The sequence below is a fragment of the Dermochelys coriacea genome, chromosome 1 (assembly GCF_009764565.3).
Source record: "Dermochelys coriacea isolate rDerCor1 chromosome 1, rDerCor1.pri.v4, whole genome shotgun sequence".
NCBI lineage: Eukaryota > Metazoa > Chordata > Testudines > Dermochelyidae > Dermochelys > Dermochelys coriacea.
The window spans coordinates 338,259,479-338,275,260 of NC_050068.2; the positions used below are offsets into that span (position 1 = coordinate 338,259,479).

At 44.4% G+C, this 15,782-nt stretch overlaps 1 protein-coding gene across 10 annotated transcripts in view; it reads left to right on the forward strand.

Annotated features, from left to right (window-relative positions):
• The window catches only part of FRMD4A (FERM domain containing 4A), a 545,903-nt gene that overhangs the window by 283,858 nt on the left and 246,263 nt on the right, over positions 1–15,782 (forward strand). For 2 of the 10 annotated variants that reach the window (XM_043498236.1, XM_043498262.1), the window contains exon 1: positions 8,478–9,214. The exons of 2 other annotated variants lie outside the window; for them this stretch is intronic. In XM_043498236.1, coding sequence (XP_043354171.1) covers positions 9,041–9,214 — 174 coding nt within the window. In that variant the 5' untranslated portion in view covers positions 8,478–9,040. Of the gene's footprint in view, positions 1–8,439; positions 9,215–15,782 lie in introns of those variants that run through there. 6 more of the 10 variants (XM_043498253.1, XM_038382769.2, XM_038382680.2 and 3 more) reach the window with 6 other exon arrangements.

Sequence of the window (15,782 nt, forward strand, 5' to 3'; positions counted from 1 at the left end):
GGTGAGGTCCAAACACAGTTTTGTAGCATAGCGACAACAATGCTGAGTGTGGCCAGATAGCATGCTATAGGAAGTGGGTGAATATTATGTAGGGAATCATTTATTGCATTAACTTTTTGCCTTTCTTTCTGTTCACAAATAACCTGCGAGCAGATCATGAATTTCTGTTTCATTTGTCATTCAAGATTATTTGCCAGATAATTTCGCAAATAATTTTTGTGTGTAGAATGTTCATTTGAGATATTTGAAAAAGTGTGGGTTGTTTTTTTTTTTACTGAACATCCTTGTCACATGACCTTGTTTCCATTCCCGGACTGGATAGGAGAACTCAACATCAGGTTTCCAAAGTGAATACGTGCAATTAAGAACTCACCATTCATTTTCCATTAATATTCTCCAATTGACACTTCAGATGTGCTGTTTCAAGCTAGATCCCTGACAGTACTATTATCATTAAAATGTTCACAGACAAGTAGAGTTCACTGGAAAGTCACCATCAAAACTTTTTTTTTATACCAAACCTACATAGTGGAAGCACATTCACATGGAAATTAGAACAGTTGAACCAATACAGAAATATCTTTTCAGGATTCACTTCGCTTTGCATTCCACCCAGCTTTAAATCATACTAACTTATTAACAGCTTAATTCAGCAAACAAAATACAGTTTAAGGATATGATGTATTGTCCCAAAGAACAAGACAAATGTCCCTGTAGAAGAGGAAGAGTTATGAGCATTTATAAACCTGCACACAAATAGCTGACGTTCACATAACTGTGATAATACGTAGCAGTTCTGTAGTACTTTGCATTTTTCAAGGTTGATCAATATAGACGGCACAAATAGTAATATATTTTCATTCAATATTATTGTAATGTGGTATGTCAGGCCATTATGGAATATATTGGGCCATGTTGTGCCATCCATTTTTAAGAACTCCTCAGTGAAATTGACCAGGAATTCTGAGTTAAAATCTATAGCATAATAGTTAAGCGATTATGGGTAGTTTGCATAATGGCTAACAGATCTTTGGGGAAATGTTTCTTGGAATGGTTGTTTTGCCTGTTATTCTGGAGAGATTAATCAGAAGGGTTAGTGCCTGTTTTGTACTTTTTCAAATATTTCCAAAATATTTTTATACACAGTAATCCAAGAATATTGCCAAACATTCTGGCTCCACTAAGACAAAAGTAAGGGTTATGAGCCAGATCCTATAGGCATTATGCCCAGCTAGATTTTGATCTTGTGCTAGTATAATTCTGGAGTAATTCCACTGATGTCAGCAGAGTTACTCTGGGTTTACATTGGTGTAATGGAGATCAGAAACTGGCCCTCGGACCTTACTTGATAAAAACTCTCAATGGGCCAAATCCTGAGGTCTTTACTTGGGCCTTACTCAGTTCTTGTACTCTGGTAAATTCCTATTGACCTCCATATTGTTCTCCCAAGATCTGCATACACTTGGGACCATCCATGTATGTATTATCCCCCTCCAAAACTGAAGGGGAGGTCAGTCACCTCCACATCAGTGTTTCTCCCTTCCCAAGACCCATGGGAGGGAGTAGGAGAAGAAGGCAGAATAGGCTGCATTTGGGGGATTGGGTTGTCCTATGTTGCGCAGGAATGGGTATATTCACATAGTCCTCTCCAAGGGCCCTGTGCAGAGTCCCCAGGAAAGGTAACATAGCCTGGAGTACTATTATCTTTCCCTGGGCTATCCCTCCATGATTGACACACACACCCCTTTATGGTGGTCACCTTGGGCAGGTGGGAGCAAGCAAGTCTCTGGTAACCTGGCTCCATTGGAGGTGCACTTCCAGGAGGGAAGGGGTGCTGGGGCAAAAAGCTCTGGCTTCCTGCTGATCCACTGGGGTAACACGTCAACCTTTTGGGGACTTCACCAGGTTTTGAGACTGGGCCTGCTCACAGAGCAACCCCTCCCCTGATGACAACTGGGGAGCAACCTATGAGAGGATCCTTCTGGAAATTTCCTCCCACTCTGCCCCATCCAGCAGTTTCTACCACAGGGTGAAAGACCCAGCCCTGAGGAAGCTCCCCTCAGGATTTGACTCAGTATTTAAGTTCCAATTTATTTCAATGAACTGAGCAACAACTTTTCATGTTCTGGATCAGATCCAGTCTCCAGGGCACCTTCTGAGGTCTGAGACTGAGTGTGTATAAAACAGAAAGAGAGGCGGGCTGGCTCCTTCTCAAAGCATTTGGTCAGGACACACGTTGCTTGTCCAATATTGTTTCTGTACGTTATGCCCCTGGACACTGAAATGGAAACCAGATGGAGAGATCATCACATTCTGGTACCTGATACTTTCTGGGAGTATTGTGCAGAAAAGATGGTTCATAATGATATATTTTAGAGCCAGAAGGCTCCATTATGATCATCTCATTTGAATTCCTGCATAAAAGTCTGTAGAACCTCCCCTGGTAATTCATGCATCATGTCTGTAACTTCTGTTTGAGCGACTGCACACCTTTTAGAAGCCCAGCCAGTCGTGATTTAAAGAATCTACCACATCCCTGGCAAATGGTTCCAATGGTTAATTACATTCACTGGTCAAAATTTGCATCATACTTCTAGTCTTACATCTTTTCTATCTATTAGATCCCATTGTGCCTCTTTCTCCTAAATTGAAGAACCATCTTCAGAGAGAACCCTCTTCCCCATGTAGGTGCTTGTAGACTGAGTAAAGGAACTCAGGGCCAGATTCACAAAGGGACTTAGTCTCCTAAATCTGGGCTTTTAATTGCATATATCCCAGTTTTAGGCACCACTGGGATCCACAAATCCTCGTCGGCTGTCACCTCACTTGGTGCCTGAATTTTCTCTGTAAAATTCCATAGGTGCTACATCTACGCTCCTGGCATGCACACTGCTGCCTCACACAGGCATCCGGACCTACCTCCCACCTAAGTCCCAGTGCAATCCTCAAACCACCTGGAGATTGGTGTTCCTCCACCTATCTTGCCTGTGGAGCCTGCTTAACGCTACACAAGATGACAGAGGAGGCCTCCCTTATAACCTTTAGTCCAGGTTAGGGTACTTACCCAGGATGTGGGAGACCCTTCTGCAGGATGAGAAGGGATTTGAACAGGGTTTCCCACTTTACAGGTGAATGCCCTACCAGGGGATGACGGGATATTCTGATGTGGGGCTCTTTCCATCTCTTTCGCTGAAGCCATTCCACTTTGTATTAAATATGAATTGGGTTGGAGTGTGAGAATCACTCTGTAGTCCAGTGGTGCAGGCTATTCACTCGAGAGTTGGTGAACTTCTGTTCAAATCCCCTCTCCTCAGGCAGAGGGAGGAACTCCCAGAGTCTCCCAGGTGAGTTCCCTGACCACGGAGCCAAAGGTTATAAGGGAGGTCCTCCTCCCCTACCACCCAAGCATTCTGTGTGGAGTTAGGCAGTTTCCTAAGCCAGTCTCCCAAGACATAAGAGGGTCCCCAGCTGTGGGTTGCCAGCAGAGATAGGTGCCCAGTTCTGTGAGGAGGGCACCTCTCTCATTGGCATCTCCCATTGGTTAGCTTGGATAAGCTTCCCACCTAGCATGCTGGCTTTTGTGGATCTCATTCTCAGATGTCCATCTCTCTCCATGCATTGTTTAGGGAACCTAGATGCTTAACCCAGGCTTTGTAGAGTCCTGTGATTTTTTTCAGGTGGCTTAAAACCTAGGCATTGCATTGTTGAGTGTTGCAATGCCTACATCTCTTTGTGAATCGAGGCTTCTGCTTTTTGGTGCCATGGATTCCATATGCACACAAAAAATGCATCACTGGCCCTTATCAAGAGGGACAAAGAATATACAAAGCTGTAGCAACTCCTTGGGAGCAGGTCCTTCAGCATCTGTGTCCCCTTCGTAATGTGGTCAGCCTAAAAAAGGAAAGGCTGTTAAAGCAAGTGTGTGTGTGTGTGTCGGGGGCGGGGGGGTTAAGAATAGTGAATGATCTTGGGCAGTCCTTTCCCTAAAGAGTAACACATGAAGCTATAGCATGAAAGGAACCATTAGATATAAAGATCTAACATTCATTCTCTTGACATTATAGAAAAATGAAGATCAAGAAAAGTGAAAGATTTGCAATAAAGTGTAGGTTTTAAACAGATCAGTGGCTTTAAATTGAAAGACCATTGGGACCATATGGAGAGCGGACACAGGATGTCTGGTACATCACAGTAAACTCAAAGGAAAGCTGCTAACTTTCACCCAAAATATCTCTCTCTCTCTCTCTCTCACTCACACACGCGCACACACACACACAATTCTGAACATGACACACACACAAAAACCTCTGTCTGTGGAGAATTACTTGAGTGCACTATGGAGTGGTGCTGATTTTGTTCTTCCGAGGACAAGAAAATGTGAGTGACTTGTAAACATGAAAAGATGCCCCGTCACTTCTAGTTTCTGAATGCAGACAATATCTGCTTACCTTAGTGCAGTTCAGAGCATTGTCAATTCAGCTTTCCCAGCATCGTGCTGAACAGGACTGACTTTTATTGCTGTTTTAGCTCAGGTTTGAAAGCCTGCCCTTCACCTTCAGTGCTCATTGACATTCAAATGAAGCAACGGTAGTGGCACGATGGATGTGTTTGTTTTGTTTTCTTTTGTTTGTTTGTTTTTTGTGTGGAAAGTGACTGGCTATTTTTATATCCTAGTAACAACCTTTGGCCTGTCCATAAAATGTGGGAGGCTTTATAGTAAAGATTTTGCCTGACGTTTTTTCAGGGGTGGCAGGAAATAATCAGCACAATAATTAGAGAGGCTATTTTGGACAGATCTGTAAATATCGATAGATTTATATACCGTATGAATGGCTTGTTTCGTATAGAATTTAATAGGGTTCTTTCAATAAGAATTATTTTACATTTACATGCGAAGGGAATCTGTCCTGCTATGCCACTGCAAAGTCTCCTCTCCTCCTCCAGCTCTCTGCCAGAGCTCAGTCTGCTGGCCTTTTCAAGTCTGTAATAACACACTGGGAGGGATCATCTGATGGGACTGACCCCAGTACCTCTGGATCTAAAAGCATGAGTGTCTGTTGCTTGAGCTAAAGGACCAGCTCCATTAGCTCAGAGGGAGTATAAACTCCCAGACAAAGTCTATCCACTAGAGTGGGACAAAGAGCAAATACTCTGTTGGTGTGAGTTATGGGGGTGTGACAATTTGGGAGGGGCGGGGTGTCTGTCTATGTACAACTTATGAATTTCTGGTTGACGTTATGGAATTATTATGAAATAGTTGTTTCATGGATGGAATGCCACTATGTGGATGTGGAATCCACCACTGCTGACAGGGTTGTATTATGTCTTTACCAGACCAGGGATAATAGTCAGTCATTAACATTAACAACTGCGCTCTGACCAAACAACGGTTACATTAAGGAGATTGCCTGAGCGAGGAGACCAAGTTTCTCTGCAGAGGGCATGTGACTTGGAGAGTGGGAAATCAGCAGCAGTGGAACATAGAAACTCTATAGACTCTCAAGAAGCTTTGGGCAGGAGAGAGGAGAAGATGGGCAGGCTTTCACAGCAAGGGGGTCCGGTTTAATGGTGGGGAGACCAGCCAAGGTCCGAGAAAGCTAGCTGATCTAAAGCAGCTCCATGATTCTGAAGCAATGCCACATGCTGAAAGGGGAAGGATCCTGCGTACCACAGAGGGCTCTGCCCAACCCCAAAGAACTCTCCAGAGTGGTGAGGAAACTGAGGCAGGGAAATGTGGAGAGGTGTGTTCAGTATTTCATCTCAATCTGTATCGTTCTCACGCTGGCAAGCAAAGGGTAAATTGTATTTAGAACCCTGTGCCAAGTCTGTCTGCGTGTCTGTTGACTTCCACTATCATGTGGCCCTGAAAAGGCAGACGGTAAACCCAGAACACCCACAGGGCTGGAATTCTGGGAAAGGATATGTTTATGCTACAGGGGTGGACCCCAAGCACAACAGCCTGAGAAGTGGCCAGCCAGATTGGGTGGGGTGTGACAGGGTAGTGGCCTCTGCAAGGAAGTTAATACAATCGCAGGCAGCGCTAACTATTGTACAGGTCTCCTGCAGGACTTGTGTGCTCCCTCCCCATGTATGGAGTCTGGTGTGAATCCATGAAAAGTGGGTGTGGTACCACAGAAGTGGCTGCCCATGCAGGAAGGGGAAGATCCGTGCACAGAAGGACCAGACTCAGAGCTAGGAGAGCATGATCTACCTCAGGGGTTCTCTGCCTGGGGCCTCTGGGAGGGCCGCAAGCCGGTTTCGGCGGTCCGCCAAGCAGGGCCAGCATTAGACTCGCTGGGGCTCAGGGCAGAAAGCCGAAGCTCCACTGCATGGGGCTGAAGCCTGGGGCCCTGAGCTCTGTCACCCAGGGTGGAAGCCAAAGCCTGAGCAATGTAACTTTGCGGGGGGGCCCCTGTGACTTGGGGCCATGGACAATTGTCCTGCTTGGTACCCTCTAATGCTGCCCTGGCTTTTATATGTAGAAAAATAGTTGTTGTGACACAGGTGGGCCATGGAGTTTTTATAGCATCTTGGGCGGGGTGGCGGGGGGACTCAGAAAGAAAAAGACTGAGAACCCCTGATCTACCTTATATTCGCCTGAGCAATGTACATGGTTTGAATTTCATTGTAAGCTGGTTTTCTCTGGTAAATCTGTATTCAGGAAACTTCTCACCCCTACCAAAAATAACATTCTGCATCTAATTGGCCAGAAAGGGTCCATAGGAGATTGAACAGGTTGTTCTAATTGAGCAGATAAATCTGCACATTAAAATGCTCATTACATAGCCAGTAGATTCAAATGGCCGCTGCAGAGTCTGTCCCAGTCTATCTGTTAAATAAATATAGAGCTAAACTGTTTTTGGAAAGTCGTATTATGTTATCAATACATGGAAGGGTTCCTTTAGCACCATTCCCATCTATTGTGTAATTATAACTTGGGATGGAACTGTTCATAGCCATATGGACAGACTCAATGCCCATGTGTAGTAGCTAATTTTAAAAATGGCAGCATATCTGTTTTTCTCTCCCCCATTTTTCAGAATACCAAAGCAGTTAGCTCAAGTTATGGAGAAATCGGTTTCTCCGATTCTTTCCTCCTCATTTTTGTTTAATCAAACACATTTCTTTTTCTTTCTCTTTAGTGCTCCCAGATAGAGATCTTATATGCCAACTGTAGCCCGGAGCAAACGTTTTCTAGTCAAGTTATAAAAACCTCCTCCAAATGGGGCTTTCTAATGGAAATGCTGCTAGTGCTTTGTCTGTATTGCTGAGAACAAGGACAGTGTTACCGAGAGAGAGACCCAGAGACAGGTACATAAGTTGACATAAAGAGGGATGGGAAGGTTCAGAAACAGGCAGGCAGACCAATTTAGAGACAGAGAGGAGGAAAGACAGACCCACAGAAAGAGAGAAAGAAAATGATGTGCTACCGAATGAACAGCATCTAATAAGTCAGAAGGAAATATTATGATTTTTATGATGCTGCTATAAAACCTGAAGAAGCAATTAGGCTGAGAACATAAATTTTGCAGCTGTATTTTCCTAGTATTACACCGAACTAGTGAATGAGCTGATACAGAGCTGGTTGTAGTATTGTTATTATGTGTCAGTTGTATTAGTCTTTCCAGTCCTCAAAGGTCAGAGTAACTGTTCTATAAACTGTGGAAGATCAACGAACAATTAACATTCCCTCCCCACTCTCTCGCTCGCTCTCTTGATATCATCTGAGGTGTCAAGACTTCTTCTAGAACCTCTGAATACTCAGGTTTCATCGTCTTGTGGGTCAGTCCTGCAAGGTCCCAGTGTCTGTCCCCTATGGGTGCTGAGTGGCTCAACTGCCCCTGGGTCTGATCCTAACAGGTGCTCACCTATCAACACCCTTTAGCTGCAAGATCAGGCCCTGTACATGTTAGTTTGCCTTTGACAGGTTTTCCTTACAGGAGGCAGTGTGGAATGGAAGGGTGAAAGCAGCATGGAGAGAGAGACAGGTGGGCCTGAATTCTAATCCTAACTTTGCCCCTGGTTTGCTGTGTAGCCTTGAGCAAATCACTTTAACGCTGCCTTAGCATCCCTAACTGTAAAATGTGGATATTAATACTTACCTATCTACATCCCAGAGGTGTTAGGAGGTTTAGTTAGAAGGGCTCTATATTAGGTGCACCAGTAGAATTAACTGGTTTTAGATAAACCAGTGGAGACCACTAATGTAAACGTACTTAAGTCAGTTTTACCCTCACTTAATTATGTAATACACCCAGGCTAATCCTCTCCCAAACTGGTTAAATGTGTCTACATTAAGGGTTTACACAAGTTTAACTAGACTGATTTTAAATCAATTTGGTTTAACCCATGCCACTTTTCTAATGGAGTCACAAGCCCTCAGCTAATGACTATGCCACTCTGAACGTGAGAAGTGTTATGTAAGTGCTAAGTTTGTATCCCAAAACCAAAAAGACTCCCACACTGTAGTAAAAAGACCCTGGTGTCAATATTCAGTGGTTATTCAGTGTGTTAAAATAAAGGATAAGATTTTGCATGTTGCAAAGCCATCCTCTCGGCTGTTTTTTGTAGCATTTGAAAGAGTTAAGCCTAAAACCGGAATGTCTTGGGAATGTTGGCAGAGAGAAGCGAGAGCTGCTTTTTTTTTCACCCTGGATGGAATCCCAGCACTCTGAAAGCTAAGTGATGACTTTGGATCTAACTATGTTTCTTGGTTCCACTGCAGAGAGCTGGGAAGTGAGATGCAAAGTAACCGAGAAGCCCTTTGTAAGGGATGTCTGATTCCCTGCCTGTCCCAGGACAGATATTTTTACCTTGTCCCTAGTGATTCCTGGGGGCAGCAGAATTTGATATGAGAAGATACATATGGATCCTTGAAAGAAATAATTTCCTTAAGGAGGGGAAAGAAACATCCCAACCGGCTTATTTTGGCTGCAGCTGTTTCTCCTTTGATGGAAATCATTGTGACACTTGAACCTTGCATTTCATAAGGAGTCTAGGAATTAGCTAACTGCCTTTGATAGGGGGTGCTGGGTCTTTCATGAGACTAGCTGGCATGGCTGCCGTACTTTTTGGCTTTGAGGATCTGCTCTACAGTTGGGACAGCCTGGTGTGGAACTTGACTTCACGGGCTCTAAGGACTTGCCGGTTTGGAAATCTGCGGGTCCTGCAGCTGATGCTGAAGCCATGGTGCATTTCCAGAGCGGTTTACCAGGTAGGGAGCAATGGTTTTAAAACCCTGGGCCAAATCCCAAGGCCTTGACTCAGTCCCTGCTTGGAGTCAGGCAAGACCCAGTCCTGCAAAATGCTGAACACCGTGAGCTCCCCATTAAAGTCAATGGGAATTGAGGCTACTCAGCACAAATAGGAAGAGATGTGGGGACAGACAAAAACAGTTTGCGATCCAGGGGAGTTGTGCCTGAGTCAAAACTAAGGTCCAGGTTCTGCAAGCTTTAAGATATCCTAGTGTATACGTAAGGGAGGCAAATTCTGGCCTGGACTAGGGATCACAGGACTGCATTCGACTGCATAAATTCTCCTCATGAAACTTTCTCTATTCACCAGGGGCTGGACTCTGCCACCCTTACTCGTGCTGAGTAGCACCTTACTCCTTGAGTATTCCCACTGGCTCCACAAGGAGTAGGGTGTCACTCAGTATGAATAAACCTGCTGAATCTAGCCCTGAAGAACTATCATTTGCATGCAGAAAATGATTAAAAGTTGGCTTAAAATGTAACAAAATTAAACAGTGGAAGTCCTATGTATTAATGCAGCCTTGCAAAGTTCTACTCACCTGCTGATCTGAAATAATATTGGTTTTAATTGGATTGGTGTGTAAAATACTGTGTGTGTTTTTTATCATCATTATGGTAAGAGTGGGCAAATAGATTTTGTGCCTTGGCTAGTGAATTTTCCTGATAATTTTGCAAGGTTTTACTCATTAATGAAGGGAAATGCTAACCAACTGAGTCGGGACATTTAGGGTGGTCACAGATTGGACTGTATAACTGAGATAACATCAGACCTTGGATGGATGGATCCACATCTGTGTTTGGAAAAGGCATTTTTCGCTACACTTGTTCGCTTAGAATGTGTCTTCTCTGCTCATTGGGAGTCACCATGTTCAGTATAGTTGTGCATAATAGACCTGATTTAAAGCCCATTGAAATCACTGGAATTCTTTCCATGGATTTCAGCAACCTTTGGTTCATTCCCACTATGAACAATCTTGGATGCTTTGGTCCCCCTAACTTTATCAACAGATTTGCAGTATTGTTTGGAATTCAGCAGGAACAGGCCCCTGATTTTTTTAAAATATCAGTTTGCCCTGGAAGGTATCAATGAATAGTCATAACAAAATGAAACCCAGTCCCTCTTTTTTTGCCCCCTGGTAGATGCTGATTGTATTTGCGTCAGAGACTGCTTCTGAAAGCAGCATGGAAGTTATTGCAATGAACTGATGCATACTCCATGTGAATAAAGCCAAACACTCTGGCTGTGTTCTGGACTCCCTTATACCAGTGTAAATCCCCAGTTCTAGAATGGAGTTTGGCACATGCTCTGTGGGGGTAGAATGTGGCTGCAGCACCTCAGATCAACACAAGAAAGGAATTGTGCTTCTGAGAGGCATAATTCCCTTCTTGCTTACCCCTGGCCCTAGTTACTAGTAATTAGCTGCTGGCCTATACCAGCAGCAAATTATGTTCCCCCTGATGCTGACTCAGCTATGATAGTTCCTTTATGCTCCTGCGTGGGTCCCTAATCCAAGCCAAGCAATCTAACCCCAGTGTAATTCCTTTGAAGTCAACGGTTTTACTGCAGGATTTGCCCCGTAGTCAGAGGTGAAGCTGGCTCACCCTGTTTAACTAAATTGCTTCTTCTACAATGTGCACAAGCAGTAACTCTACTGTACAATGATTGCAGGGACCCCATTCATTCATCAGAACAGCCAGAGAAATCACATGGCCAAACATTGGTGCATGCATTCTAAAAACTAACATCCATTAGGAATGACTGCCCAGGGCTGGAAAGATTTAGAACCAACCTTTGCCCATTCTTCAGACAGAACCTGTGAACCTTTCCAGAGCTTCGATACAATCCACACCTCCTTATTTTGTTGCTGTCGATCACTTCTTCCTTTCAAGCTCTTCTGCACTGCCTGGTTAGAGAAAGGAATGGAAGCATAAGTGCCAAAATGCTGACAGAGACTGCAGCGGGGGAGGCCGATTTGGTGAGGCACTGAGCATCCTCAACTCCACTGACTTCAGGGGGAAGCTTGAGGGAGCTCAGCATTTCACAGAATTGGGCCCTCAAGATTTCTGGAACTGGAAGTAGCGGAAATCTCGTGAAGTAATCTGTTCTTGTGGGATTTCTAGCCTAGTTTCACAGCCAAGGGCTCAAGTCAGGTATGGATAAATGTGTGATTTTAGGAGACAGGCCTCATGGCCAATCCCAATCCTGGCAATGACACATTCTGTAGCCTTGGGAAAGTCGCTTCACTTTGGGAAAGTCACTGCACTTTAGTGCCTCAATTTCCCCATCTATAAAATGGCCACAAAACCACTTGATCTCCCCTAAACCTGAGTGTGTAGATTCCAAGAACTTTGCAGAAGGAGTGGGAGGCAAATCCGGTGTGTTTCGGTTGGGGAGAATATTGGAATCTGAGGGAAATAAGTGCTGAAAGGCACGCATCCATCCTTGGCCAGAGTTAAGGTTGTGGGGTGTTCTCTGTGGTTGTGATGGTGGTAGATAAGCTACCTGGGTGGAGGAGTAGTGGGTATGTAATACTGATTGTCTTGCTTCTTAGGTTTTCTGTTAAATTATATTACAACAGACTGACCTTTACTGACACATAACACAGTGCTTTTATGTATTCTATGAATAATTTTCCATGGTATCTGACCATCTCTAAACATTGACATGATATTTTAATAACATTGTGACTAGCCAGAGAGCTTGCCTGCATAATCATTTCCTACTTTGAGACTGAGACTTTTTCAGCTGCTTGTTATTGAGCTGATCTAAATAATGCCTCAATTACCCTAGTTTTGTCTGCCTGGAGCATATTAATTCCCTGCTGCTAGTTCATCTTGAAAGCATTGTGCACATCAGCCACACGACTAAACTGTCCTTAAAAAAGAATTATACAGCTCTGTGCAAATTAGGGACAATGTTCTGTCCAGCACTCAAATCTTCCTTCCTTTTGTGCAGTTTCTTAAAGCTTCAGCTTTACTGTTACAAAGCAGAGCTAATAACTCAGGGGCACAACTGCATTTGCTGTGGGGGACTTACCGGTTCACCTATCATGAGATTGGCTTGAGGGTGCCAGAGTTTGAAGCATTTCCTGCTTGAGTCGTGTCATGTTTTGGAGAGTGGGTGGGAACGGAAGAGGAGAAGGAAAATATTTGCATAATTTCTGGGGGCTGGATTTCAATGTCTAGGGCAGTCGCAGACTGATAGCACCGGGCTAATCTTAAGTAGCTGTTGTGGATTGGGAGGGTCCCAGAGCAAGCCTGGAGGTCTATATGGCAATGAAACTGCCCCGCAGCCCAAGCCCCACAAACTCAAGACAGCTGAACCGGGCCAGCCGCAAGTGTTAGTTTGTAGTGTAGACATACCCTACGTTTCCAAATATGGCTCTGTCAGTGCACTGTCGTCCCACACAGTCCTGATCTGTAGCTCAATACATTCAAGTAGCAGCTGTCTCCTGAGTACAGAGTGCCAATGGTGCCGAATTTCTGTAGGTGGGTGGCTTCGAGATGTACTGGTAGGAAACCACCTAAACTATTTCACTGGTGAGCTGTGCTCTCCAGAGAGTGAAGGGCTACTGCCTACACTCACTGCACCCGTCTAGCTCTTCATACTGATGGTAACTACAACAGATGTGGCATGTACAGATCATTTATAAAACCATAAAGGACTATCAGGGTGAAATAAGGTTACAGTAGGCTTGGTGTCTCCGGAATGCTACCACTCCATCTTGTTCCTCCCAGCCACTGGCTGGGCCCAAATGGTGGTTCTCCCTCTGTCCTGACCCAGCAGCAAGAAGCAGCCATCTGTGCAGCATCCTGCTTGCTGCTCCGTGGTTCACAGATACAGTAGGGCTCCTTCAAACTGCAGGCCCCAGTCCTTAGGTCTATCAGTCCTCATGCTGCAGGGCATAAGGTGAATACCAGCTGAGGTCAGGACGAAATGTATTATTTGAATTATAGCAGTGTGTAGAGTGATTGTACTGTCCAAGCACAGAAGAAAAAGACAGTCCCTGTCCCACAGAGCTAACTATCTATGTCTGAGACAGTGGACCAGGAAGCACAAGGAAACCATGAGGTGATTATGATCAACATAATAAGCTGTGATCAGAGCACAACCAGCTGCTACCCACTGTCCAGATTTTTAAAGATATTATGAGAAGGGGAGCGTTTTAAAGAAGGGTGTGAAAGAAATCGCCCCTCCATGATCTAATATGGCACAATGAGTGTATTAGGCTGGAGTTCTTACATCTTCCTCTGAAGCATCCAGCATTAGCTGCTGCTGGAGTCAGGATACCGGATTTGAGGGACCGTTGTTCTTCCCTGGCATGACATTCCTTGTGTTCATACGGGGTGCTCAGGAGTGAGGGGAGAGTCCTACATGGGGTTATGTAAGAACATTTCCAAATTGTTATGCCAGAGTGGGGGTAGGCTTAGAAATGCCCCATCTCTGCAGCACATCCAGGGCAATTTGGAAAAAGCAGAGTTCTTTTCTCCTTATTTTCTTAGGAACACTGGTAGTGCATTATGGGGTTTCAGGCTTCTCAGCTGAAGCAATGCAGCTCCACTGTGCAAGGTAAGGGGAGTGTAGGGTCTCTGAGAGCTGTGTGTGCGATGCAGACCTCTGCGTGAAACGGAGCTATGGGCTCTGGACAGCTCTTGCATGGCCGCATGCAGGACTGGGGCAGGCTGTGCATGGAGCTGAAGGATCCATTGCTCTACGGATCTTCCTATCCAGTGTCAGAGCAACAACTCATCTATGGGGAGGAAAATATTAGGGCAGGGATTTTCTGTTTGTTCAGAGGATGTAGTTCTATGGGGACTGAATGGCTCAGGGGATTGGCAATAGAGTAGATCTTTCACCTCTAGATCACAGTTGAATCTAACCGTGAGTGAACTGTGTTGCCATCTGATTCCTAACGCCAAGGATGAATAAAAATGTGTGTGTGTGTGTCGCATTGCAATGCAAGTCCAACTGGTACTTCTCTGTCTAACTCTTTGCATTGTGCATGCAATAGCCAAATGTTTGGGCAGTCTTGCCTGCAAACACTAATGTGCATTTGCTCTGGTTTTGTTGGGTCAGGGCAAGTTTTTGATTTTTTTTTTCTTAGAGGTTACTGTGCCGTTTCCAACATACAAACCCTGAAAACAATTAGTGGGTCTTGGCCAAATAATCATCAGGTTTGGGGTTTTTTTCTTCTTAAGCCACACCTAATATTGTCTGCACAGCCACGAAGTGCAACCCCTCGTTCTATTTTCTGCTAAGCCCGGGTATGCTGAATTGCAGCCGACACTATGCTGAAGGGCATCGTTCCAAGATCGACGTAGGAACACTAGCGAAGGCCAGCTTTATGGGTTTTCCCAAAGCAAAGGCACTGCAGGCCTCAATATAATCAATGCATCCTCCTTTTTATTTTCGACAACTGGTATTTTATTTGCTTTCTCAGATCTCACACCATCAGCTTCGTGTTTATAATAACAGCAATGAATTAGCTGAGCTCAGATGGAATAGTAGCATTTCTACAGAGTTATTCTGGGCTCTCTGGACTGAGCTAGGAATTGCATCCTTTCCGTTAGATATTGCTGTCTCTAGCTTTAAAGCTGGAACTAAACTAGCAAGCAAATGTGGCTGGAGTGGTTCAGGCTGTTTGTTACAAGTAATATTTGTTACAAATTTAGGCTGAAATTATTGAAAGTGCCCTCTGATTTTGAGTGTCAAAACTGGACCAGTCATCGGTGGTGCTGAGCACCTGCCGCACCAATTGACTTCGAATGGTCCCATGGGGCTCATTGGGAAGATAGGCACCTCAAAATGAAATGCTCCCAGATTCAGAGGGCACCCTTGAAATCGTAGACCTCAGTCCCTTTTTTCCTCAGGGAATCATTTTGGGAGCTAATTGCTGGACCGTACTTTTCTAAATAGGTTGGACAATAGTTTGCAGGGAACTGGGCTACTAGATGATCTCTCGAGGTCCCTGCCAGTTCTACGATTCTATGCAATAACTTCTGTGCCAGTTGTTTGCAAACTGTTCACTTCTACTGTTTTCTATGCTGTGTTCATATCCTGTAACTGGTCACCTAAATTACATGGTAAGCACCCAGACTGGATGGCAGAAACACATTTAAAAAGGAAAACAGCAAATAATATATTTCCGGAACTTTGAGACAAACATTTGCTTGTGCTAGAATTCATGGAACTGTTGGGATCTGGGGCATTTTCACCAGTGCCCAGAAGCTGTCTGAATACCATGAATAGCTAATGTGACCCCCATGAACCATACTGAAATAAACACAGTGCATTTATTTATGGAACTATTCACAAATCAAGGATCTGGGGGGGGGGGGGGAGAGGGAGGTTGACCAGCAATTAAATGGGATTTTGGTAATTACAGTTCTAAACCACTCTAGCATATACATTGACCTCTCAAAGTTCCTTCACTATTTATTCAAGCTGAGTCCATAGGCAAATTTTTTAGTTTCCTCGCCATGTCTGTGCAGTGTCAGAATGTTCAGCAGACAGGGGGATAATGTTAG